The following is a 25,824-nucleotide window of genomic DNA, read 5'->3' as shown; positions in this document are numbered from 1 at the left end:
AAAAAAACCGAAAAAGTAAACAATATTCAAAAGTAAACAAAAGAGAATTGAAATCCTGCCATTCAGTGTTTATTGTTTAAGATCTACACCTTTATTCATAGTTGTTGTTATTATTTAAAGAGGTTCATTATTGTACACATACTCTGTCACTGAGAAGCAACACCCTAATGCCAACAGAGATAAAAGCGATGCTAATCACAGGTTAATTTTGTCAAGCCTGAACCTTTTTCGAAAGAAGCTTTCTACATGTGAAAATTATTTCAGAAATATTTAATTTATCTAATCTTAGCTTCATCTTATTTTTTCAACAAAGAAGATTGTGACTTCTGTCGGTCGCTACCAACCCACGAGGTTCTGTGTAGCCCGGCAGGGGAAGTAAGAAGTAAAGCTTGGGGTTGGAAGAGTTACGCAGACTTGGGCGCCATTGACATGGAAGAGGTCAAGGCCATGGCCAGAGAGCCCCGGATGGGCATGGCCATGCGAGTCTCCATCAAGTGCAGCAGGGCCAGCTTCAGGACCATCCGCTGCTGGATGTACTGCGCCAGGGTTTGGCTGAGACAAGAAGACGATGGCGTTTAGTAATTAATCCCTTCTACAGGTTCTAAATAATATTTTAGACAGTATCCTGCCAATTAAAAGGAAAACAAAACAAGATGGGTATTCCATCACTTAAAAGTTTTTCAATAAATTTAATATTACTTTTCTGACCCTTCCTGACCCAATGACTTTTGCTTTTCTGTTATTTCTGAGATTTTCCCTTCATTTTAATAAAATTAACTGATTAACTGTCATCATTTTAGCACACTTTATTTATTCCGAAATAGTCATAAAGTTTCTTTGCGCTCCCCTTCTATTTTTATCTCTCCCCCCCCCCCCTATAAACCTTCAGTTAAATTGGCAAAGTCTACCTTTAAACTTCAATAAAATATTGCACTTGGCTTTAGAAGAAGACAGAGTTCAGAAAAAAAGGTAATGTTATTATTTTAGAAAGAAAAACTCACTATGCGGCGAGATCGGTGTAGAAGCTCTTGAGCAGCCTCCTTCTGACTCTCTGCATTTTGTCCTCGAAAGCCATCATATCCTGGATTGATGTCATCCTCACCTCTGCAAAACACCATCAGAACAGCTGACAACTCCTCACACACTTGTAACGAGCGCTGTTAGCCACGAATTCTTACTCGCAGATTTTACTCAATCTTTGAGATATTTTTATACCCGTTGAGATGGGTATATCCATTTTTTCGTCAGATTTCTCTTGAACCATGATCAAAGGTTCTTTTTGACTGAAAAATCAGTTTGCTATGTAACACTAAAAAAGTGTTGATGTACGTATTACTACCAGACACTGAAGTATTTTTATTCGTTAATAAACAAACCTGATCGCCAAATGACACATGGCCTAAAACTGTGGAGTAAGAAAGCTCTTGTAAGTGGTTCACCGTATTTGTTTGTTTGTTTGCTTTTTGTTTTTTTGGTCATGGCTGAGCTCAACCATCTACTTCCACGGCCACCCTTCAGTTTTCCTGATAAAAAAGGTGTTGCGCACTACTGGGTGTTCTATTCACGCCTTCAACTGAAAATTTGTTAATTTGAACTTATCGTAAGGCTCATCTTGAACAAAATGTATAAAATACCCCTAAATCATTAAAATTTTTCTTTCGAAAAAGAAAAAGGTTGGTGCAAACAAGACCCAAGTGTGATTGTCAAAAACTTATCCTTGTCCCATCATACTAAGAGGGTCATGAAAAAAACGTTTGTTCTGGAGTTTTAGTATCATACATCGACAATTTGAAAAACAATCTATTTAATTATTCAGTTTACCAAATCCAGCTGAATCCCCCAACCCATCACTTCACAGTAAGACGCATGAGGGAACACAAGTAACTGACGGCTACTCACGCACAGGACCGGGTAGCAGGGAGGACAGGAGCGACTGTTGTTCGCTGTTGGCCGTGAGGTTGATCGGACTCTGGTTCTGGCCGGTTGGGCTTCAGAGGGCAGACCGAACGGCGAAGGCATGGGGTTCGCTTCAGCAGCTGGTTTTTCGGTCGGTACATCTTGCGGAGGCAAGCCATTGCCGGTCATAAAGGGAGGCATTTGGGAGCCTTGAGCCTGCTGCATGGCCATGTTCATCGGCTCCATTTGAGGTGACATACCCTGCAACCGCATCAGGTCCTGCGGATTCAGCTGACTTGGCATCTGTGTTGAGGGTGAAATGTCAGGGATCTGACCTGGTGGCTGAATGGGAGATGGCATGCCTGGCATCAGAAAGGATTCTGTCCTGGCACTTGCATAGCCGGTGGCATGCCTGGCATAAAAGGATTCTGTCCTGGCACTTGCATGGCCGGTGGCATGCCTGACATCATAGGATTCTGTCCTGGCCCTTGCATGGCCGGTGGCATGCCTTGCATCTGGCCCGGCAACGACGGAGACATCATGCCTGATGTCAGAGGATTCTGACTCGGTATCTGCTGTGTGGATGGCATGTCTGTCATCTGGCCCGACATCTGCGATGTTGGTTGCATTTGAGCCGCCATTCTCTGCATCTGTAGCTGCTGAAGGAGAATCTGAGGTGGAATGCCCTGCATCTGTGCCTGGGCCAGCAGCATCTGCAACTGAGGTGGGATGCCTGTCTGAGGTCCTTCCGCCGTCATTCCAACAGAGGAACTGCCTCCAAGCCTAGACTGAGGATGAGCGAAGGGAGGGACACCTTCGGTGGAGGAAGAGTCGAACTGGGAAGGAACAAATCCAGCTGAACACAGGGGGAAAACATGAAGATAATGAAGGAAGATCCGATGAAACAATGACAATGCTACTTGTAGAAAAGATTCACAATTAAACATGGCTGGCTTAAGGGTAAATAAGAATATTTTGAACACCATACTGCTGCTCCCTCTCACCTCTGCTGATGCTCCTACGATCAACCAGTATTACTGCTGTTACTCCCACAACTAACTATACCACTGCTAGAGGGTTGCATCCAGCGAGCTAATGTCTTACGAAAAGTTAATGGAAACATTAGAAGAACTAAAAAATTCACACGCTCATCTTCAATAATTTGACAAATGGTAGTTTATTCTATTCCCCTGCTGTTGCACATATCCTTCCATTACAAATTTGTTCTTCCGTCCATTCTTTCTCTCCACAATTGAAACAAACTTTCTCGTTCTCAAATGTAGATATTTGTTAAAAGAACTTCCTGTCATTAAAATATTACAGAGCCTTGAGAGGTACGAGTGCATGCTTTCAACTCACTGTTCTTTCTGGACATGAAAGACTGGAATGCAGAGCTTGGATCATTTGCGGAGGAATCCTTCGCCGCCTCAGTTCCCGACGCTGACCCAGCCTCCTCTGGTGCAGCAGTAGTGGCGAACGGGGAGGTCTGGTCTTTTGATTGTGGACTATTCATCATCGGCATCATTGTTGGTATTTGTTCCATTGAAGAAAACTGTCCCATAGGTGGCATCTGTCCACCTGGTGGCAGCTGTCCCACTGGAGAAAACTGTCCCATAGGTGGCATCTGTCCCATTGGAGAAAATTGTCCCATCGGTGGCATCTGTCCCCCTGGTGGCAGCTGTCCCATCTGAGAAAATTGTCCCATCGGTGGCATCTGTCCCCCTGGTGGCAGCTGTCCCATCGGAGAGAACTGTCCCATCTGAGAAAATTGTCCCATAGGTGGCATCTGTCCCCCTTGTGGCAGCTGTCCTGTTGGAGAGAACTGTCCCATAGGAGGCATTTGAGGAAGCCGTCCCATTGAAGGTAGCTGTCCATTTTGAGACAGCTGCTCCAGAGAAGGGAATTGTCCCCTAGAGGGCATCTGTCCAATAGGAGAAAACTGCCCCATAGATGGCTTAGTTTCTGCTTGAGACATTTGACCAGCTGGAAACATCATAGGTCCATTTAGACCGCTAGCAGACCCGTCTCTCAATGGAATCTGTCCCATAGGTCCCATCTGTCCCATCTGTCCCATTGGACCCCTCTGTCCCATCGGTGGCATCTGATCCGGTTGACCGAAGAGACCAAACCGGCCCATGGCTCCTAAGTTAGGACGGGGATTGGCAGGATCGACCTTTGACTCGCTGTCCTTGCTGCCCGCCTGGTTGAGACTGGAGAGGGGACGTTGCTGCCCTGCAGAGGGGAGACGGAAGGGGGCAGGGCACCAGTGGGGGGCACTGGCGGCAGGCCGCTGAAGCCAACAGGTGTCTGTGGTGGTGGTGGCACCAGTCCGTTCGTTTGTGCGCTGCCACCGGCCATGGGCAGAGGACGCGCTGTGGGAGGAAACAAGGTCCCTTTGCTGAAGTCTCATCATTGTCGTCGTCATTGTCATCATCTTCTTAGTCATCGTCGTCGATTATGTTGTTGGTTTCATCGTCTTCGTAACCGGCATTGTCATAGTTTTCATCACCGTGGTTGTCAACAGTATATTCATTGTCGTCGTTGTTGTCTTCATCAATAAATGCACACAGATACGCACATGAAAGCATGTGCGCACAAATACACGCACGCGCACACGCACACGCACACGCACACGCACACACACACACACACACACGCTTGGATATATGTATTTAACACAGACTTACCAAGCTTGGGATCAGCATTCTCCTTTCCACCAGGTGCTAAGATAGACAGAGCGAACAAAAGTGATAACACGATGCACATGTTACGATAAAGTGTCTTTAATAATAAATATTGTGTTCTTCACGAGAAAGTGTATTTGTTAATACATTGTACATTTTATTACAAAGTGTATTTGATAATACGTTGTACATTTTATCAAAACGTGTATTTGATAATATGTTGTGTACGTCACGATAAAGTGTATTTGTTCATGCTAATCTCCCTTTGCTCGTTTTCTTGTCTGTTGTCCCCATCAGATTAATTGCCCTTGTTGGTGTAGTGAGTGGGCGCTTAAAATTAAGCCGACAAACTCTTGATTCCGTATCTAATGAGTACTTGAAATTATCTAATCAAACGGCTCAGTACTAGGTCCGATAAAACTGAGACCGCGCATGCGTTGTCACTTCAGATCACAACAGTGAAGACTCAAAGTAAAAGAAAAACATTTGAAAAACTGAAAGTCATTTTTTTATCTACCCTGACCAAACGACATTCACGTTCAAATGTTACACAACAAAAATATTACTTTATTTTTAGTCAAAAACAAAATCAATTAAATAAAATAAATGTTTAAAAAAAGGTTTGGACCACTGGGGGTGAAAAGGAAAAATAATATGAAGAAGAAGAACCATCAAATGTGTCAAATTTATTTTCGCAATATTTACCTATGTGGGAGAAAATTATCTGGGATATATTAGAGAGGGGATAAAATGTTCAGCTGTCATCAACACAGCATTTCAGCCAGTAACTTTTGGTGGCAAATTCACCCCGACTGGGTACACTAAACTTCTGGGTACACGTACATCCTGACTATGAAGTTGAATTAACCAGCAATTAGTTGTCTGTGCTACTCAGGCCGGGCAGTGACAGAAACCCTTTCAAAATGCCGCCGAGGGCTTTAAGTTTCAGATGATGGAGGATAATTATTGCTGGCAGCTGAAGAAGGCTGACGACGACATCAGGCGATAAAAAGGTCGTCAAACGTCAGCAGCTGACGTGGCAGCCACTCGGCCGTCTGCACGATGTGTCGTCAATCATTCAGTCAGTTTACAACCATTTCTGCGCATGACGGATTGCAGTATTGCCGATAAATACTGGACACGACACGTCAGCGACTCATCCATAAAAATCACCCCTGGCACTGAGATCAATCCACAACGCACTCCATGTCCTCCCCGCACCCACCCTCCATCACATCCTCCATCACTACTTGCCATCCTACTTCAAATCTTCTATTCAAAAACAGAAACAATATATATAAGATCTTCACTGCTTTACAATATGTTTAAAGAATATTTTGCTTTAGAAAATTACTAAATAAATGTGTCTCCTGCTCTTAGATCGTATTAATAAAATTGAGGTTAAGCTGTCCTAAATTCCCTATTCAGCAAGTAAGATACAGTGATATATCTATACAGTGATACCTCGGTTCTCGAACATAATTCGTTCCGGGAGGACGGTCGAGAACCAAATTGTTCGAGAACCGAAGCAATGAAACCCATAGGAAATAATGGAAACTGGATTAATTCGTTCCAAGCCCCAGAAAATGCCTATTTACTGGCCTAATTTGTATATAATATGTAGAAAAACATGAGTCTCAACAAGAAATAAGAGTGTATTTATAAAACAAAAAAAAATAAATAAAATGTATACAGTAAATTGTGTTTCATTTACTGTACCTGTACCAAACTTTATGTGAATGTGGAGGGAGGAGGGAAGGGGGATGGTTATTGTATTGAAGGGAGTCCTCTTCAATAAAACAGAGGGTAACTGCTCTTCGGGTGTTTCTGTTCTCTGTATCTTTTGCTGAGGAGAATCAGAATCTTGCTCTGCAGTTGCTTGTCTGATTTCTTTACGGAAGAATTTGTCAATTGTTTGCTGTTTTTTCTCCTTTGCAAAATTTTGCGGAAAGTGGACATAACATTGTCATTAAAAATGTTAACTGCTCTATTTGCTACCACTTTATCAGGGTGATGTTGTTCAAATTTGCGATTTCTGCCCATTTTGCACACATTTCATGACTCTCCACAAAAACGCTGATCACACTGACTCACACTGGGCCCATGAACGCCATTCGGCTCAAACTCGGCTCATCTCGGACGTTCGGATGTTCGAGTTCCAAATATTTGTTCGGATTCCAAGACAAAATTTTCTCGAATTTCCTGGTCGAATACCAATTTGGTCGAAAACCAAGGCGTTCGAGAACCGAGGTATCACTGTATATTTAAACACATGTCCGTTGTGTAATCTAGATGAGGTAGGGGATGAGTTTCATTATATATTTCTGTGCTCACCCTTTGTTACTGTTTCTTGGAAAGTGCAATCTAAATGTATTAAAATTCACTAGCTGATGAATTTAAATAGTTGCATCATGTTTAAGTTATTCATCTATATATCTTTTAGCCATATTATTATTATTTGTTGTAAAATGAGCTTGTTATCGGAATTTTCCACCGAGGCCCACTATGACTGCCATCTATATCCTGTCCTTGCACTGCAGGTTTGTTAACTCGTTCTGCCATAAATATTGTAGCCACTCTCCAAACACTCTCATTTCACCACTGTGCACTTCTGTTTTCATATTTCAGTCTTTCTTTCTTTTCTGTCGCATTTAACGCTGATACTTGAAGCAAATAATCAACCTAAGTTTACGAAATTCTCCAATTCGATGTTGATTTGCAGTCCTACCTTCCTTTCTACTAGGTTTAATTTTTTGTTAGCCTAGCCCTAATTTCATAGCTTCTAATTGTTTTTTTTTCTGTTGCCAGAACAGTTGAACATATGATAGGACAAACAATATGATAGTACAAACAATATGATAGTACAACCCAAGAAAGTGTGTGTATGCGCTCATGTGTGTATGTGCGCGTGCTGTGTGTGTGCAGAGTTTTAGTACAACTGAATTTTCTACAGGTTAACATAACTTTCAGTTTTAGAGGCAAACATTATTTTTAAATGCCTCTATACCAGAAAAACTCATTGCAATGTATTTTCTACCATCACAGCTTGTACCAAAGGTTCCGGTTAGAGTAGTTTAACACTAACGGATTTGCACCATATGTCAGTTTGTATCAACACAGTTTATACTAAACAAGGACATTTAATCGTCTATATGTCACGAAAAAACAACAAATAATCGACAGCATATGTTTTACTTTGTAGGGACACTCGTTGTGGGGAAATTTTTAAATGTGTGAGAGATCATCATGAGCAAAAGAACTTAATAATTACAAACGTGTCAGAGGTCACCATACGTCACAGAAATGTTAGAGATGATTGTAGGTCAAAACTTTCAAGATAATATATTACTTTCTAAAGCTGGTCATCATGTCTGTCACATACTTGAGATGCACAACTAACGGTGATAGAGGTCCACATCAACTTACCTGCTACAGGTGCTTCTCGGGCGACTCGGGGCATACAGTAGCTCGCCCCGACAAGCAAAAGCACACAGACTGTTGTCAAACCTCTCATCTGAATAATTTAACAAACGTTTACTTTAAACTAACCTTTTAGTGCAAAATTGTAAACAATGCGTTCATCATTTTTTAAAATTGTGTTTGTTCTAAACTTCCGTGAAAGATGTTTTAAATTTCTGTAATACTGATGTTTTCTGCTTCAATCGCTGAGTACTCTGAGGCTTAATTGCTGGATACTTTGTTTTGTAATTGCTGATTTCTTTATGGCTTAATCGCTGACTAGAAAGAAGTGCTAAGACAAAGAAAGTAAAAAAAGAAAGAAAGAAAGAGAAAGAAAGAACAAAGAACCAACTACACTTACAAATTATTCTGATATTTACTCAAGTTACAAACTATAGTTTTTGAAGAGGAATATGAGTGTAATACGTGTATTTGCGGCAGGTTTCACTGATTCATAAAGGGAAAATACTCCTTACCTTGATGGATGATGTCAGACTCATTAATTTAGTGGACCGTCTTTATATACTGCAGGTGCTGGTACTCAGCATGTGATGGAATCAATCATGTGTGACAGATAGGCTACGTAGCTTGGGAAAACTGCTGGAGTGTGACGAACCTGCAGCAAATCGCACGCCTCCAACTTCCTGGATCCCTTAAGTGTTTGCTGGCCCTTGCCCATCACATTATAACCCACGACCCTTCAAAATCCATCTCTGCTTCATTTGGAGTTTCAGCAGAATCAGGTTTCAATGAAACAACATTCCATCGAGATCTTCTGAGGGTCCTGTCGGAAGCTTCGTTGACATTATCAGTAAGGGTTTATGTTTGCAACGCCGTCAACAATTTTAATACCTAGAAAACTTAAATAATATTTAAAATATAACTCTTTATATGAAAAGCTAAACCAGATGACTCTATAAATGATTCAGGAACCCGTCCAGAGGACAAAACCGAAAAATTCAAAACACAAAGTACAAAGGTCGTCATACTCACACAGGGCATATAAACCAGTTATGTTAGAGTGGAAATGAACTGAAAATAGTCTTTACAGGTAACAGTTGTATTTCAAATGTTTTGCCGTTCACGGGAATAGAATCTGTCCTCAATCTAGCTAAAGCAAAGCCACCTCGAGGACAGGTATGAAACGGAAGTTGCGAATAATAACTAAATAAAGAAACACATTTTAAATACTCATTATTAACATCGATTGTATGAAGGAGTGTGAAGAATGAAGGGTGGGGTTGATGGTCGGGGTGATGTAAAGTTATAAGAAGACCATTGAGCTCGCTTCACGCGGGAAAATTTATACATTGTTGTTCTTCTGCTCTTATTTTTTGTTTATTTATTTTTTTTTGCGAGAAGGCAGATGTTGCCACATATTTTACACTGTTTTCGTTTGAGCCTAAATTAGATTGTCCTTCCACTTGTCATAGACTAGCAAAAGAAAATAAAGCATGCATAGATACATAACAATACACAAACAATAACAAATAAACAACAACAGCTCGATGTAATAGTTTAAAGATTTACTTTATTTCAACACAATTTCTTAAAAATCAGCCATCTTCTGACAAGTTTTGAGGTTGTGACGTCAGCGCAGATGGACGAACTCCTATAACGGAAATTTTGAAAAAATAAAAAAATAAGGTGTGAAGCAAAGTAACGTGTCATCAATCCGGTTTGTGTTACCAAAACAAGCAGCGGACCTGGCTAAACATTCTGAACTCTCCATCCTTCCCTCTCTCTATCTTCTCTCTTTAGACTTAGCATATGATATACATGTAGGTATAGACATTAGCATAGCTGTAGTACAAAATAAGACAATATTATCAATTATAAATGCTTTCTGGGCCTAATGATCCTAGGCACTATATTTAATGGCAATATCTAGTGATCACTCAAAGATTTTCTTCTTTATACATTCCATTCTCTTTTTATGTTTTCACAACCTGAGACAGAGGAAAAATTGTAAAAAAGTGTTTAAAATCGACGATAATGGTAAACAAGCAACCCTGTAAAGTGAAAGCTATTCACTAACACAGAGCTTTGCTCACCCCAAGTCTACTCACAACAGAAACAAAACAAAAAGCAAGAGAAGCTACTTTTACTTGCTTTCAGCGGCCATGATAACGGTAGTCAGAAGGCTTTGGTGCCGGATGGTAAGGTTCTGTCAATCAATAACAAACAAACAAAACATTGTCAACTTCTTAAATACAGGTCAATGATCATTGAATTCGCGATCCAAGCATCCCCTCAACAAATAAACAAAAAAATCTTAAGAAAGTTGATAGCAAGCTGATAAAAAAAACCAGTACAGAAGTATTACTGTTGACTTTTTAGGGGACGAAAAGAAAACGATTGCTAGAGTTGTAGAGAGCGATACAAACAATTGACAAATTGACAAAGGTTTTCTTAATACTTAATGTGATTGTAGTTATTGAAAAGTAGCCACGATTTATTTACAAGATTCATACCACGCAGAGATGAAACTAGATGAATTGTGAAAAATTACTCACGTGGGTAAGGGATCCCTTGGTGAAAGCCTGACAAAAATAAAAAAAGAGAGTACACAATCGCATCCTATAAATGTTCACACTTCTATTACAAAAACAAGCAATAATCTCTACTAGATTCTTAATGCAAATAATTATGTCTACATCTGCTTGCTAGTGTGTACGTGCGTGTGTGTGCGCGTTTGTGTGTGAATGATTGCATGCTTACCACGACCATTCAAATGAATGGATTTGTTTGCTGTCAACACTCGCGACTTGAAAGTGCTTCCATAATGATGCATCTTTCAACAAGAAAAATCACCTCCCTCTTCCCCAACCTCTCCTTTTTTCACTATCGTTGACAAAGGTCAAAGGTGTCAACTCACCAGGATGATAAGACCCAGGAAAGACAGCTACGTTGTCACGGTCATACAACGGATGGCCGTCCATGTAATCTGTCCATGCAAAGACAACTCCATAATATATTGCAGGTCAATGAAAAATTAATGCTAGCATTTCAATGGAAAGTTTGAAAGGATGTTTAAGAAGGAATATTTGGAGCTTCTTTATAGATTTCTAGCTTCCTCGAGAAATAGTTCGATTTGCATGACAGGTGCTAGAGTGTGGTAATTCCGTAACATACACTTTCTATGCATCTCTCTTTCATTCTCTTTCACTCGCGCACACACACACATACACTCGCACGCACACACACACCGTCAGTTCTGTAAAAGCCGCCTGCCATCGGCCTGCGGTCATAGTCCCCGCCATAGTCAAACCCTGACAAAAGGAAAGCAAAATGAGTTGTCCCATTGGCAAAGAAGGTCTCAGGAAACCTAAATCAGGGTCCATCATGCACTTACGAACCAACTTTTTCTCCCTCACGCACCCTCATAGACACACATCTATCTGTTAGTCGAAAGCAGCGAACTTGGTTACAACACCCATTCACCAAGCGGAAAAAAAAGCAGCTGAAATAGGATGAAAGAAATAAGTGTACTTACCATCGTCAACGTAGGGATACCCTATAATGAGCAAAATAATCAGATTATAGCGGGTAGCTGTGACAGGCTCGGAGCACCTTAACAAACGAGTTTATTCTAGGACTTACTGGACATCCTGGATGACGCTGGACCAGAACTTACATAACAAAATATATCAATAAAGAATACAGACGAACGGGGTTGGGAAGCCTGAATGATGCACAGCAAATAATCAATCGTGGCTGTCATGACTGAACTACAACTTTAAAAAATGTTTTCTTTGTGTACTACTGTCGTTAATTTTACAACACAACCGCTTATGTACTCCAAAAGGACGCCGCAGGTTGACTGTTGCTGCTTGAAGATTTGTATCTCTCCAACAGAAAGGAATTTTTTGGTCGGATTTTGAGATCTAGAGTATTATAAATTAACAAAAGTCCACTTGGTATAAGTAAATTATTTTTTTAATTAAAATTTTATTATCATTGAGTTTTCAAAAAATATTTACTATCAGTGTCCTTTCGATTTAACTTCGATTTCACAAATATCTAATCATTCTTAATTAGAGTAAATATACAATTCTTCACGATTTTTTTATTTTTACAAAGAATGTTTATGCTATTGAAGTAGAGGCATGGGTGTGTTTTACATGAAAATAAAATGAGATGAATAAACCACCTACCTGGTCGTATATAAAAAGAACAGACGACCGGTAGAAGACAGACGGCGATGATGATGATGTTTCTCATGGCGTTAGCTGACTTGGAAAACAAAAAAGTCTATCATTTTCCAAGAATTAAAAAGTAGAATTGTGAAGAGATTTAAATCCGTGACTCCCACAAAGCAACAACAAAAAAAATACTTTTGTCTCTTCGCTAAAGCATCAGTTTTAGAATATATTATAATTGTAATGTTACTGGCATGGCGCGCAACATGGTAGAAAAGGAAAGTCGCGGGTCAAGTCCACAGTTAGATAAATAGCTAAGAATTTTAGCTAACTGTACAGACTGGTTTTAGCTATGACTGGTTAGTTATAGCGGGTATTGGTTCACAGGGGCCAGCTAGCCTACATCAAGCAGTATATTAATTTATTCTAATCTTTATTGTCAACTTAATTAAAGAAAGAGGTTTAAAACTTTTTGAAAAAGACACCGTATTATTAGTTTATTCTAATATATATATAAACTGCAAGACTGAATCCAGTGCCAGCCATGTTCCAATCGTGTCCCTAGCTGAATGGTTAGTTAATCCGAAGCAGTTAGCTAAGCTGGACGGTTACAAGACTTCGCACGGGAAACAAACCTCTCACTGCTTGTTATATTGAAGATGGCGTTTCACACTGAACGATGGGAACTGCTGCTGTGTCCTCAAGACAGAGCCTGGAGCCAGTTGCTTTAAATGCTGCGGTTTTTGTCAGTTGATGCTTCTAACAAAGAGATCCGAGCAGACGTCAGCTGTAAGGGGGCGGGGGAGCTTGATTGACAGGCTCGCGCGATCATCCACTTGTTCCTTTGATAACCTGGACATGCGGACAGACAAAAGAAAGCATTTCAAAGACAAAAAGAAAAGTTTTATTTTTTCCCCTGTTCCTCCCTCCACTGCTACCACCAATCAGACATCGAAATTGATGTCAGGGTGTCTGGCTCGTTTCGTGACAATGAGCTTTAGACAAAAGTGATGAGCCTGTCGTAACCGCCAAGAACATGATTTATGAATATTAAACGCGACGGTAGCGGCGATAAGTCACACGTACAGACCGTACCATCCATCAGCAAGAACCAAAGATCAAACATCTATTCACAAAAAGAAAAGAAAAAAAAAACAGAAAAAGAAAATAAGAAGTCGCTATTATTACACGGTCAGTTCCAGCCTTTCATTTTATAGTTAACATATTTTTTACCATGTACTTCAAAGTGTCTAATTTTTGCTTGTTTTGTATCATATATAATGTATTATTTTGATGACTATTTTTTTCTTTGAGACATTTGTCCACGTCTCTTTATTACCTTTTATAGCCTTATGATTACAGGAAATCTTCTTCCAAATATGAATGACAAACTTCGATATCCAAGCTCCCGCTACTCAAACCGGTACCTTTTGTGATCAATGGTGTTAACACATGAATCTTTAAAAAAAAACGAATTCATTGTAACCTTGTGAACTCATGAGTGAAGCGGATATACATGCAGAGGGCGCTGTGTACGATTTGCATGATGTACAAGATGAGTATATGTCGATCCAGGTTTTCTGATGCGAGGGAGGAGGAATTAGAAGACCGGCACTGTTTAACAAAATGCATTTTTAAATTTGTCTTCATTATGCAAGCATATGGATGCGTACTTGCGCGCACAATGTGTGTCTATGAGAAAATGAATTATCGTAGGGTTGTCATAACAATTTTATCTGAATATGCAGGACACTGAAAATATTTCCCTGATGTCCCTATTGGAACACTTAAAAGAAGTGTTTTGTAAGACTCTTAATGTCTGTTATAATCAGAAACAAAACCTGATAAAAGAAAAACAAATCCAACAATGTACTTCTACAACACTCCCTCCTTACAAATTCCACACAATTCTTCGCTTTTAGAATACTCAGTTTATTTGTCTTAAAATTACTAGATGCATGATTACTTCCATTGTCTTTTATATAATACTGGCTACATTTATGTTGTTGATTCAATTAGCTAATGAAGTTTTACCTGTGAGATTGGGTACATTTGCATGTGTATGTGTGTGTCATTGTGTTTGACTATTTTTGTGCATAAGCTTATTGTCCTCTACAACCTTTAAAGCACTTTTATTTCAGATCCTGTTTTGTACACAATAATAAAATCTACCATAGCAGCAAAGTTCATACCACATCTATGTACATAAATACAGCTATGCAAAGTGCAAGGGATATTTACATAATTAAGCACATAAGCTCATTACAAACGAATGCTGTGTTTAACCAGTAGCTTTCTTGTCATGTCTGTGTTTTAGGGTTAAAGTTATAAGGATATTCTACAAATATCATGTATATATTATGTGTAATTATATATATATAAATAAAACCAGCCCTTTATTTACATCACTAGAAAGATTACATGTCATTGCAGCAAAATGGTTCATATTCTCTTTGATTTTGCGAGCCTTTTAGATAATTTATGTGCAAAACAAGCAGTTCATGCGACTAATATTTGAACTTGAATGTAGCTACAGTGTACTGTTATTAAACACAGTGTTCTCTCTGTACCAAGCTGTAGTATTCAAACACTCCACACTTCCTTATGTACAGCTTCAAACTCTGTACACTTTGTATACTTTTCAACTAGAATTCAAGTCAGTGGCTGGACCTTTCATGTTGTTAGAGAATGTGAGCACTTATGCTATGATACACTATCAGTACTACTCATGTGGGATGGCACATGCCTAAAATAAACTGAAAATGTGAATACAAAAGTCTGCATTTTTTCTATATTCACATCACAATCACTAATAAACACATAGTAACCTTTTGCCAAATATGCACTCAATCACATGTGTGAAGGCACATACATACACATATACATGCAAACTGTTAACTCCATCTTTAGGCTGAACTAAAACAAGGTTTAGAGCTGAGAAAAAGATCCCCCTAAAAACTACAAGTAAAGATATAATGCATAAAAGACTTTGCAATTAAATAAAAAGATTACAATTCAAGAGCAGCACAAAAAGGTGAGAACAGGATTGCGATACTCCTGATTCACAAAACTGAAAATATAAAATAATTTGAGTCAATTTCAGTAATATACAGTATTGCACCACATACTTCTTGGCACTATCTAGAAGCCATTAACTATTGATACATACAAATATTTTTCTGATGGCCACACCTTTTTTGCAAGGACAGTTCACCCCATGTAGCTATTAGCTGTGGTAGCATAAAAGCCTTTTCATGTAAAATCACAAATCCCTATTACAATGACACTTTTTAATGTAAAAAAATCCAACTAACATGTATTAACAACCTAGTATTTACACCAGCAGGAAAATTGTATTTGGCTATATCTTGCCATGAACTGAAACTCTGGCATAAAAACTCTAAACTTATGTCTTTTCTAAATAATGGCGTATTTTGCTTAATTTAATCCCTAATCTTTAAAAAATCCACTTATATTAAATGGATCATAAGCTATGCAAAATTCTATAAAATAAAGCTATATTCAACAAAGCTATGTATCATTGTTTAATTTTGTTAAAAATAAAAATCATACACATTTACCATCTGTACATACAATTTATCAAACATGAAAGACCGCCTTTCACATATCAATTGTCCATGCCAGCAAAGAGCATCATTGTCTGTAGAAATTAGGTTGAGGCATCATGTAAGGGACACCTCCTGAAACAGAAAACGCAGAAGCTCCTGCAGGAGGCCCCAATGGGTAAGGTGTGGAGAACAGTGGAGCATGAGCTGGGCTAGTCCAAGAAGATGGCATATGTCCAGAAAGCCCACCATTTCTTAACAGTTCTCCCATCTTCTCAGCTTTGACTCGACGCAGGTGCGCTTTTGTTCGTTCTGGTAGAAACTGTGCCAGAAAATCCTCCACGCTTAGGCTTTTGTTGTAAAAGCTCTCAACAAAAAGCTGGAATAAAAAAGTATTTTTTTAATTTAGACGAAAATCAGTTTTCCAAATTATCTGCCATTATCTGAAAATTACGTTAAAAAAAGTAAAATTTTCACATGAATTCAGTTGACAAAGACCAGCCATTTAACGAGGTCCTACAATTTTTTTTTTATATCATTAATGCTCCAATGTCAGCCTTACCTTGCTTAATATTACTTTAACAGTAAATTTTAGTTCAATCTAATGTGCAATTTTTTTTTCATTCCTGCTGTGTGCTTGTGCCATGTACAAAAAATTGCCCAGCTTCTATGCTTTGCATCCTGCGGAGTCACCTCCCTTACCCATAAGCACAAAGGGCTTGTTAATATAATTTAGCTTTCAATCGCGATAAATAGGGGACATCAGCCAAAACCAAAAAATAATCCAAACTACCTCAGATTCCTCTTCACTCTTGGCTGCTTCTGTTTGAAGAAGTGCATGCATTGTTTCCAGTTTCTGACTTCCAGCAAAAGAGTCTGCAAGAATTCATATCCATTTTGCAAGGATCAGAACAATCATTTGTACTGTGCAAAGAACTCTAAAAGACAAACATATAAAAGGTCCCAAGAGTGTCTTAAATATAATCAGTAACTCTTCTGACTGTGAGTTCTTCAAACACACTCTCCTCAGATTGATGGAGGGAAGATAAAAACAAAGAAGCAGCTTCCATCTTCATGAAGTAAAAAACGTTTCTCATTTATTAATTTTTGGAAAATATATTGGAATTTTTTCACTTTTTTATTGAAAAGACAGCTACCACATAAATTCAATGCTTCGACACTTAAAGTTCCTCAAGTCTTTTAAATTATGTCTTTAGTCGGGGAGAGGAGGGTTGATGCAATGAAATGCTACTGGTGCATTTATTAAAGAATTGAATTTGAAGACATTTACTCACACTGTTATGAAACATACCAAGACAAAATATGTTGAGCTATATATTACAGAGCAGCTTCCACCTTAAGTACACTCTGTGTGTTTGCTGTGAAGGTGTATGCATTTCTGCACTGTTTGTATAAATATTCATGAAGGTGCATTTGATGCCTAAAGAAGTATGTCCTTGTGTGCCTGTGTGTGTATGAAAAGTGGTTTGAGGCCAGCTGGTGCTGTGAATGAGCTATATTAGATAACATCCCTAATGCTTAAATGTTTCATTCTTATATAATTGTGTACTCATACACAGTTCAATAAAGCTTTAGCACTCTTCTAATGTCATTATAATTTGATTTTTGCTTTCCCTTCACTGTACCTAGCTTGCATTTTTCTTCTCCAAGTTCTGTTTTCAGTTTGTTGGCTCTCTCATACAATGTTGCCACCTCTGTTTTAAGACTGTCCAGGCGAGGTTGCTGGGAGAGGTTGTACTCTGCCAGGCTCTTGTTCCGAGCAACTAGGTCATCGTGATCAGACTGGAGACTGCGAACCTAAAATAGTATTTAATGATTAAGAATCTATGGAAGTAATCTGGGCAAGATCAATAACAAGTGTTTATTATGCTTCAATGCCTGCACAGAAAAATGCACATAATACATTTGTCATTTATCAAACAAACGAATGAAAGGAATGTTTGGACTGCAATGAGTTTGCCTAGCTAAAATAAGGCAGTAAATAAAATGAACACATACACCTTACATTAGTTTTACCTGAGAAAGATCGTTAATGATGTCTGTTAGCTTTGAGTCATCATTGAGAAGGTTCTGAAGTTCAGTCTTGCTAAGATGTTGGAGCAAAGCTACAGCTGCTGTCTCATCTATCTGCTGCATGGGAGAAGGACCACCAGAAGATGAAGCCAGTCCATGACCATAGGGAGAGGAAGGTCCATGGTAGTTGATATTGGAGTACTGGTTATTGTAAATGCCATACATGCTGGTTCCTGTGCTGTAACTGAAACAACAAAAACTAAAACATAACCCTACTGCTCTCTCTAAATAACATACAATAAAGAAGTATAACTTGTATACTAAGGTTAATTACCTCTTGTGAAATAAATCTTTCTCCTGCAATGATATTCTTAAATGAGTGAAAGAGAACTATTCAGTCTTCTGACAAGCAAAACGAACGTTTGTAACAAATAAGATTTTTTCTTAAGGATAAAGGCATAGTTGTAATATTGGTCCAGTTAAAAATGTGGCATGGCATTTGCTATATTGACTAATTAATAAATAAAATTAATACTTCCATATGAAACCATATGAAACAAAACAAAATAAAAAGGCTGTATTTTTTTAAACTATATATTTTAAATTCTCAGCATCAAATAAATGAAGTATGCTACTAAAGAAAGTCATTTACATGTAGTGATATAAATTCTACATTTTACACAAAACTGAATAATGTTAAAGAAAAACAATGATCATAATGATTATCATTATAATCACCAGCAGCACTCACTGTTGTCTTGTAAACTGCAAATTAGCATCAAAGAGTTTCCTACTGAGAATAAAAGAGGCAACAGTGCGTGGCTAATGGGGCTTGACAATCTAAAACTGTTTTTGGTATGAAGAGATTTCCAGAGGAAAACTTTGTGAGATTTATAGTACATCAAAATCATCAGATGTCACAAGAAATTAACTACATTAACTTCTCTCTCTCTCTCTGCTATTTGTTATTACAGATTATGTCACAATAATACGCAGTAAGTAATGTCACTAGAAGAAATTAGAAAAGGATCTTAGCTTTCTTATTTGAGTTATCTTATAGAATAAATGTTTGTTTGATCCAGCTTCCTGTTACAAGGCTACCTTGTCATGACCGATATGAATAAATTAACAAAGGTTTGTAAGACAGTAAATGATGTAGCTTAACGAAAAACCCAGATTTTGAAGAATTCCATGCTAGATGACAAAGAGGTGTTCGTAGAATATAAACTAGCTACTGATAGCAATAGCAACACACACTCGAGTGTTTTGACAGCTTACTAAGCAACGGTGCTGTTAATACCGAAGAAATTTCCTCATTTTCAACGTAGTACTTACCGTTACGTATCAGTATTGGAAGTCTGAACACCGTATTTAGTTTACTAATGCCTTTGTTTCTTCAACACTAGAAGTAAACGTCGGTTCTATCATTGCAACACGTATCCCACTTAGTCACTCGTTGATAGTAAGCGGCACATAACCCCGCTGACTTCCGCTCAGGGCAGAGTGCTGTCCCTTGGAGTGGTCAAGTGAGGCGTTGTCTGCTGTGTGAGTTGTTATCGCCCAACTGATGTCAAGTGTGTTATTGTTTGTTTTAGAATAAAGAATTGAAGAGAAAAGTTGGTGCGTACATGTAAAAATATGCGCCTATTGGGTAATAAAAGCCATCATCAAGTGTAATAAAAGCCATCATCAAGTGTACTGTCTCAAAGAATTAATGGCACCACCGGCCTTGTCAGGGGTTTACGTTAAATCCGCTTTTTATAAGGACTTGAATCCGCCCGCAACGCCGTCGACGTCAAACATAATTAACGCTCGCTTGGACTACAGAATCGTGTATCTGCGCTATATGTTTGTGCCACAGTTTGATTTCCTGTTTCCTAATGCTGTATCACTTGATCAACCCTCGCCGAATCGTATCAGGGAATTTAAAACGCGCAACATCACGACTATAATTATATAAGATTCATATCGTACTCTTTGTTCAGACCAATAATGATAAATGAAAGATAACAGCCAGTGGACAGTGAGGTACGAATAGGCACACAACAATATAAAGATGAGATACGAGAGTAGAATGTAAAGCGATGGATGAAGGGATGTAGATACTATATAAAGAGAACGTACGTGTTAAAGGCGTTGTACATGACAGACAGTATATTGCTAGGGAGTAAAGAATACTAATTCAGAGATAGTACTTTATGAACACATATTTTCAGAGAGCGTTTGAATGTAACCCTGGAGTACTAAAAAGTGGCGAATGTGATGTGGAAGAGAGTTCCACTGCTTATAGCAGCACAGATCGAGGAGGACGTCCGTTAATTAATTGTCCATATGTGACTGTCTTTGTGGGAGGGATCGATAGAATGCGGGAGTCTGATGAGAAGCGGTCTAATGTTTTGGGTAGGAATGTGGATATAGATATTAATGTTAAATTCGTCAAAAAGACATGCATGCAGACGACGCTCTTAATTGTTCCCTTCATCTGGATTGCAGAAATATATTATTCCTGCTATGAAATGTAGACACAGAGAGCTGCAGACATGCACGGTCTTTTGTTATAATTATTCCTGCATGATCTGCTTCATTTCACATTATTTCTTCGATTAGACATTTTGTAGAGGTACATTTGAAATTAAGTACAGTTACCAGAAACGCCGTTGGGGTGAATAAGCGGGCAACGGGACCACCTAGCATTCTATTCATCCAGACAAGAATGCGTCATTCGACTCACGCGCAGGTGAGACTCAGAGCCGCGACACGACGCGCAGAGCGACGCGAAAATTGGGTCACTGTAATGGGCCATGAATGGGGGTGTAGCTATACACTTCCGCTGACCATACAATACCCAAACCAGGTGCTCTACTTTGTCGCCTGCATAACTGCATTCATATCAACTTTGCTATTTGCTCAAAATTTAATGGTCAAGCCACTCGACATAATTACCAACAAGACTGAAAAAAATTATTCGTTTCCTTGATATGAGTAGGTTATGTTGGTCCCTCCATTCTGGATTGTATCGTTTGAAAATAGTGTATCGTTCATTCGTTGCGCGGCACACCCTGAGGACAGAAGCTTGTTGCAGACGACCGTCCCCCCTCCCCGCCAGGTGGAAATGACGTAGGTGTGTTTTCATTCTCGAATGGAGGCCGACAATCCGCGTTCTTCCTAGATGTGGTGATCGAGGACTTTCGATGCATACGATTTATTATGTAGACCTTCTTTCCGAACTATGACCGTTGTAATGTTTTTCGTATCGTTCTCGGATCGTTGATTACGAAAAGAAAGGAGCTGTAACGACAATTACAAGCGTCAACAACATGGCTGCAACTATGCCACCAACTCCCGCAAACAACAACGGCCCGAAGGTTCAGATCGTGGAGAAAGTTGGCGAGGACAAATCGTATAATTACTCTTTTACATACGAAAAAGCGACTCTGTACGAATTCAAGTTTAATCGCGCTCCGGTTCCAGATCCCATCGACCCATGTTTTCGATGCAATCGCCGGGTTCAGCCGAAGGACCAGCTGCTGGTCACAGATGTGCTGTTCCACAAGCAGTGCTTCCGGTGTCGAATCTGCGGCCTTCCCCTAACCCAGCAGACGTTTCATCGTAACACCGACAATGGCAGCAGCGACAAAGAAGTCTACTGCCGGACACACATCGGCAAAAATATCGGCCAGATCCAGCGAGGGGAGGTACCTGCGATGGGTGCTGAGGGGCCGTCAGTCGACGGGAAAAATACGTTGTACAGGTAATACAGAATTACAATCAATGGCTTCGATAAGTAAAGATCAATGATATATACAACACGTAAAGCTAAAAATATCTATTTTCACCTCAGTATTGCTTGTTTTGAAAATGGGTCAGTGTGGGAGAGAATCAGAAAGGTAGAGACTTTGAGGAAGAGAAAATGTAAGAAAATGCCTTCCAAAACTAGAAAAGATACTCCCACCCCCTACACACACACACCTCTTTCTGTCCATGACCCTTTAAGACAATTAACATTGTGTTTAACTGTAAGCTTTACATTGCTTGCTTTCAGTTTGTACACTGATGTATGCATTATTTACACCTTGTTTGCAGAAGAGCTTTGCTTACCTATGTTGCTGAACAGATGTTTTATATGTATGGTACATGGAAATTCTGAATCATCAATACCACTATTAAAAATCAGAAGTAGAGAGAAGTTATAAAACGCAATATACTGTATTTATTTTTGCTTATAAGGAAAAAGCTGTTGTCTAGTCTCTGAGTTTGCTTAGGATAGGCATATGCATGCACTTGAATCACTATATCTTAGTTCACATAGTGCAAACATATAATGCCACAAGTATTCCATTATATCTGCCTTTCTTTGCTTGACATCCTTTGTCAATTTGCTGATTTTATTCAGACAGAAACAGCTTTTGACAATCACGTGTACACACAGGAGTGGTTGGTAAAAACTGGACAGGTTAGCCTCCTCCCTTTGACCTCATCATAACTTGCACTGTATATAGCTCCTGTCAAAGCATGAACTTTGCACAAGCATGGGATTTGTGTTTTTGGTTGTACATGTATAGTATTTAGTCGTCTTACTTTTCTTGTAGACAAAGTGCCTAGACAAGCACTGATTGCTATTGAACATAAAGAACAAAAATCTGAATCCTACATAAAAAATTGACAAAGCTTATATAATTCAGTTGCTCAGTTTTGAAAATGATATGCTCATTTTCTTTAAAAGCAATATCTTTACACTGAATTTGAAATCTTTCAAGTCTGTCCTTGTGCCAGAACCCCTGTGCATGCATTTATCATTCATTTCACTGAGTTTATTCATTAGTGTTAGTAAATGTATGGGTGTGTACATGTATCCCATTTTGTGTTAACATGTTGCAGAATAGACCCTTTGTTTTGGCTAGATGTATTAAGCAACTGTGGGGTATGCATGATGTATTAGCGCATATGCATGCATAATGAAAAAAGAGGTGAAATGTTTCTCTTTCAGTAATTATGCCCACTCAAATAAGAATATAATTTTTTTTTCTCTATTACTGTTAATGGCATCATTTGCGTACCACAATGCTTTTGCCTTCATAGCATTAGGTAGTATTGACATAAAGCAGCTTACAATTCACAGGCTGCTAAGTCATCTGCACAACTTGGTTTTTAAGGTGATTTCCTTGTTAAGTTTCATGAACAGCTTTTCAGATTTGTTTTAAGGCTATTCATTTAATGTAGGCATGAGAAATGATTTAGCTTATTAAAACCGTGTCATTTCTTTTACCTTTTTTATTAGAAGATTTGTTAATTGGTTAAAACATGAGGCTGTAACAGGAAGGGTAATATACATGTGGTCACATAATATAGTAATGATAAAATATATGTGGTCGCATAATATAACAGTGATGATGTGAGAGATTAGCAATCACAATGTCGAAGAAAACATTTCCGTTAGCCAAAAAAGGGGATGTTGATCTGTCAGCAGTAAGACATGCTGGTCCCTGGTATCACCGGTTCCCAGACTTGCTGTTCTAAAATCTTACCATAACACTCACCCTACACTAATTTTATTGTAATTATTAAAATGTCTGTAGTTAGACTGATGTTTCTATTGCTACTTCGAAAGGAGATAACTGCTGAAGAAGCATGTAATAAATTTGAACCCTATGCATGAGATGGTTTGTCAACATTTTAAGACTGAGAAGAGTTTATAGTTAAATGATAATAAAGCCATCTGTGGTAGGATTGTGATAGAGCAACTAATTAGAAGCAGGAGGCATATTTAATTGTCTGCTTTGTATCTAAGTAAACCAGTTTCCAGTTCTGCTGCTACATAACTTTGTTAATCATAATCTAGCACATTTGACTGGACTGGTTCCATTTCAATGTTCAACACTTTATTGCAACAGATCTGCATAAATTTGAAGATAACATTGTCAGAGGCATACATCACTATTTTTTTATTGTTATTTTGGCAGTAATATTATTTCTATTCCCTAATGGAAGTTATCAAAAAAGCAAAATCTTTGCGATGTTTCATTTGCTTGCAGTTTGTGTGTGACATACCTTACAACTTTGTTTACAAGAAGCCAATATTCAGTTAGCATTTTCTGCATGATTATTGAAGCAGTGCTCATACCGTGTATTTGTGCTGCCACCTTAAATACTGTCTCCTAGTGTTTTTGTTGCATGCCTGCTAAGCCTTTCAATGTATGGTTCTGGACGCACTCTCCTGCATGTTCTTTATACCCCAACATCTGCCTGACAGATCATCAATGGCCTGTTGCATGTTTAGACCATGGCCTTGCACTGCATGCACTTTCCTCTTCAGGCCTGAACTTGTAACAGGTTCCCATACTTCTCACACAAGTGCAGGGAGCCTGTTTGTCAAGTTTGTCTTGCTTTATTTGAGACCTTCAGTCTTAGTTCTTTTTTCACTGTTGAACAGGACATTCTGTTTGTTAAAACAGTCCCTTTGTTTCCATATATAGATATATAGATAACATTTGTCTCTTGCTTGCTCACCCATCCCCACTTTTATTATCCCTCACCCATACCCACACACATACACACTCACTTTACCCCCCTTCTCCTGCCTGTCCTGCATCAATCTCCTTTATTTTGTTTTGTTTACAGAGTAAGCTAAGCCTGAGCTTAAACAGCATGTACTTAACTACTTAATTCACCATCTCAAACCAGGGGAATTATACATAATTTTTCAATACAAATGTTGACATATATATTCATGTACACACTATGTTTTTTTCACAGTTTACTTTGTTTAAGTGATATTTAACAATTGAATCATTCTTGTAAAAATGCTAATTTAAGAAAACTAAGAGTGAGGAAGAATTTGTGTGGGTGTGTTCGTCAGCTAGTGTGTGTGTATGCCCATCGTGTTGTGCTTCTAATTAGATGACAGTCTAGTAAATTGAAGTATTTCTTTTCTATATATACAAGAAAGTATGTAGGAATTTCAACTTTAAAAAAAATGGTTTCGCCCATGTAATGTGATGCTGTGTATACACAGATAACAGACCCTGTGGTTCTGTTAGCTCACTTGATGAGGTGAGTGCGGTGTCTCCCTAGAGTATACATGCACCAGTGATTAAACACAGGACTCTTGAAATAGAAACATAATCAGTTGTTTGAGGTACGAGGTCAGCTGGCCGAAATGTTCATTCAGCTTCTAGTTGCCTCCCCTCCCCACCAACCCTCATTGTTGTTATTGTTCAGAGATTGCTTGACAAATATGTAGACTAAAGATGTCAAGGTTTTTCGCTTTATAAACAAGTATGGCAGGATGCAAACGTTTTAAACAAGTACAGAACGAAACTCGTTTTTTGTTTTTTTTTAAAGTAACAGTTTTTAGGCCTCCAGGCCAGGCATTGGGCGTCTTAGTCGCAAAAAGTGAACACCGGGCGTGGGGGTTAGCTATAGTTTGTGGCAAGTGTACTTACTGGTGAAACTTTTGTGAATCCCCCTTTAAATACACGTGGCTAGTCGTGTGGCCTTCAATGTTGCAGCACAAATATGTGCAACATAAACACCTTGAGAAACATTTTAAAAATATTATTAATCGGCGTACCATGGTTTTGATTCAATAAGATTGATTTTCATATATATATATAATATGTGTGTGTGAATACGTAGAACACACTGTCCACCCGAGTTCACGGAAGGAAATAAATTTTTGGCTTTTGACCCATTCACGATCATGTCCAAAACTAGGATGCTGGCAATTAATATGAAGTAGATATAAGTACACTCACCTTTGTGCGCCAGCCAACGTGACTCCGCCGTCTGGTGGGAAGTTCAAACCTGGCGGAGGAGCAAGTGGGGGACCAATGTGACAGATGTCTTCTTTCCTCCCCATTCCCCTGCCGTAGGGAAAGTGCATGGCAGTCGACGCGAAGAAGTTTTCTTTCCAAGAGGATGATGATGAACAGAAGGTAGAGGACACTGTTACTGAAGGAGATACGATGTGTCTGGCCAGCTGCTAAGCTTCTTTCCTTTGCATGTCTAACGATCTTGGTGTAGCATAGGGCTGTAGAGGATGTA

The 25,824-nt window shown here is 38.9% G+C and overlaps 2 protein-coding genes across 3 annotated transcripts; both read right to left on the bottom strand.

Moving 5' to 3' along the window:
* Positions 1 to 53: 53 nt before the first annotated feature.
* Positions 54 to 8,574, bottom strand: LOC112562758 (basic salivary proline-rich protein 1-like). Its single transcript, XM_025236230.1, has 7 exons — positions 8,516 to 8,574; positions 8,007 to 8,094; positions 4,584 to 4,619; positions 3,256 to 4,268; positions 1,900 to 2,752; positions 1,002 to 1,104; positions 54 to 552 (listed from the first exon to the last, which is right to left on the bottom strand). The coding sequence occupies exons 4-5, from the start codon at positions 4,031 to 4,033 to the stop codon at positions 2,265 to 2,267; spliced, it is 1,266 nt and encodes a 421-aa protein (XP_025092015.1). The 5' UTR covers positions 4,034 to 4,268; positions 4,584 to 4,619; positions 8,007 to 8,094; positions 8,516 to 8,574; the 3' UTR covers positions 54 to 552; positions 1,002 to 1,104; positions 1,900 to 2,264.
* Positions 8,575 to 14,095: 5,521 nt separating this feature from the next.
* On the bottom strand, positions 14,096 to 25,821 carry LOC112561922 (vacuolar protein sorting-associated protein 37B-like). 2 transcript variants are annotated; one of them, XM_025234778.1, is made up of 5 exons: positions 19,117 to 19,274; positions 17,785 to 18,025; positions 17,394 to 17,565; positions 16,541 to 16,623; positions 14,096 to 16,126 (listed from the first exon to the last, which is right to left on the bottom strand). In XM_025234778.1, the coding sequence occupies exons 2-5, from the start codon at positions 18,004 to 18,006 to the stop codon at positions 15,836 to 15,838; spliced, it is 768 nt and encodes a 255-aa protein (XP_025090563.1). In that variant the 5' UTR covers positions 18,007 to 18,025; positions 19,117 to 19,274; the 3' UTR covers positions 14,096 to 15,835. The 2 variants fall into 2 exon arrangements, with proteins under 2 accessions (XP_025090563.1, XP_025090562.1); XM_025234777.1 differs by lacking the exon at positions 19,117 to 19,274 and adding an exon at positions 25,536 to 25,821 and having other exon boundaries at positions 14,098 to 16,126.
* Positions 25,822 to 25,824: the final 3 nt, after the last annotated feature.

The sequence above is a fragment of the Pomacea canaliculata genome, linkage group LG4 (genome assembly GCF_003073045.1).
Source record: "Pomacea canaliculata isolate SZHN2017 linkage group LG4, ASM307304v1, whole genome shotgun sequence".
Classification (NCBI taxonomy): Eukaryota; Metazoa; Mollusca; class Gastropoda; order Architaenioglossa; family Ampullariidae; genus Pomacea; species Pomacea canaliculata.
Note: the sequence above shows the minus strand (reverse complement) of the source record. Positions and strands in the feature narration are given on the sequence as shown.

Excerpts from the sequence above, each read along its gene's own strand:
- LOC112562758 (XM_025236230.1), bottom strand. The coding sequence starts at position 4,033 with ATGGGCCGGTTTGGTCTCTTCGGTCAACCGGATCAGATGCCACCGATG. Across the intron at positions 2,753-3,255 it reads TTTCATGTCCAGAAAGAACA|CTGGATTTGTTCCTTCCCAG; the intron begins GTGAGTTGAAAG and ends CCCTGTGTTCAG.
- LOC112561922 (XM_025234777.1), bottom strand. The coding sequence starts at position 25,663 with ATGCACTTTCCCTACGGCAGGGGAATGGGGAGGAAAGAAGACATCTGT. Across the intron at positions 17,566-17,784 it reads TCATTAACGATCTTTCTCAG|GTTCGCAGTCTCCAGTCTGA; the intron begins GTAAAACTAATG and ends ATACTATTTTAG. Across the intron at positions 16,127-16,540 it reads AGAGTGAAGAGGAATCTGAG|CTTTTTGTTGAGAGCTTTTA; the intron begins GTAGTTTGGATT and ends TTTTTATTCCAG.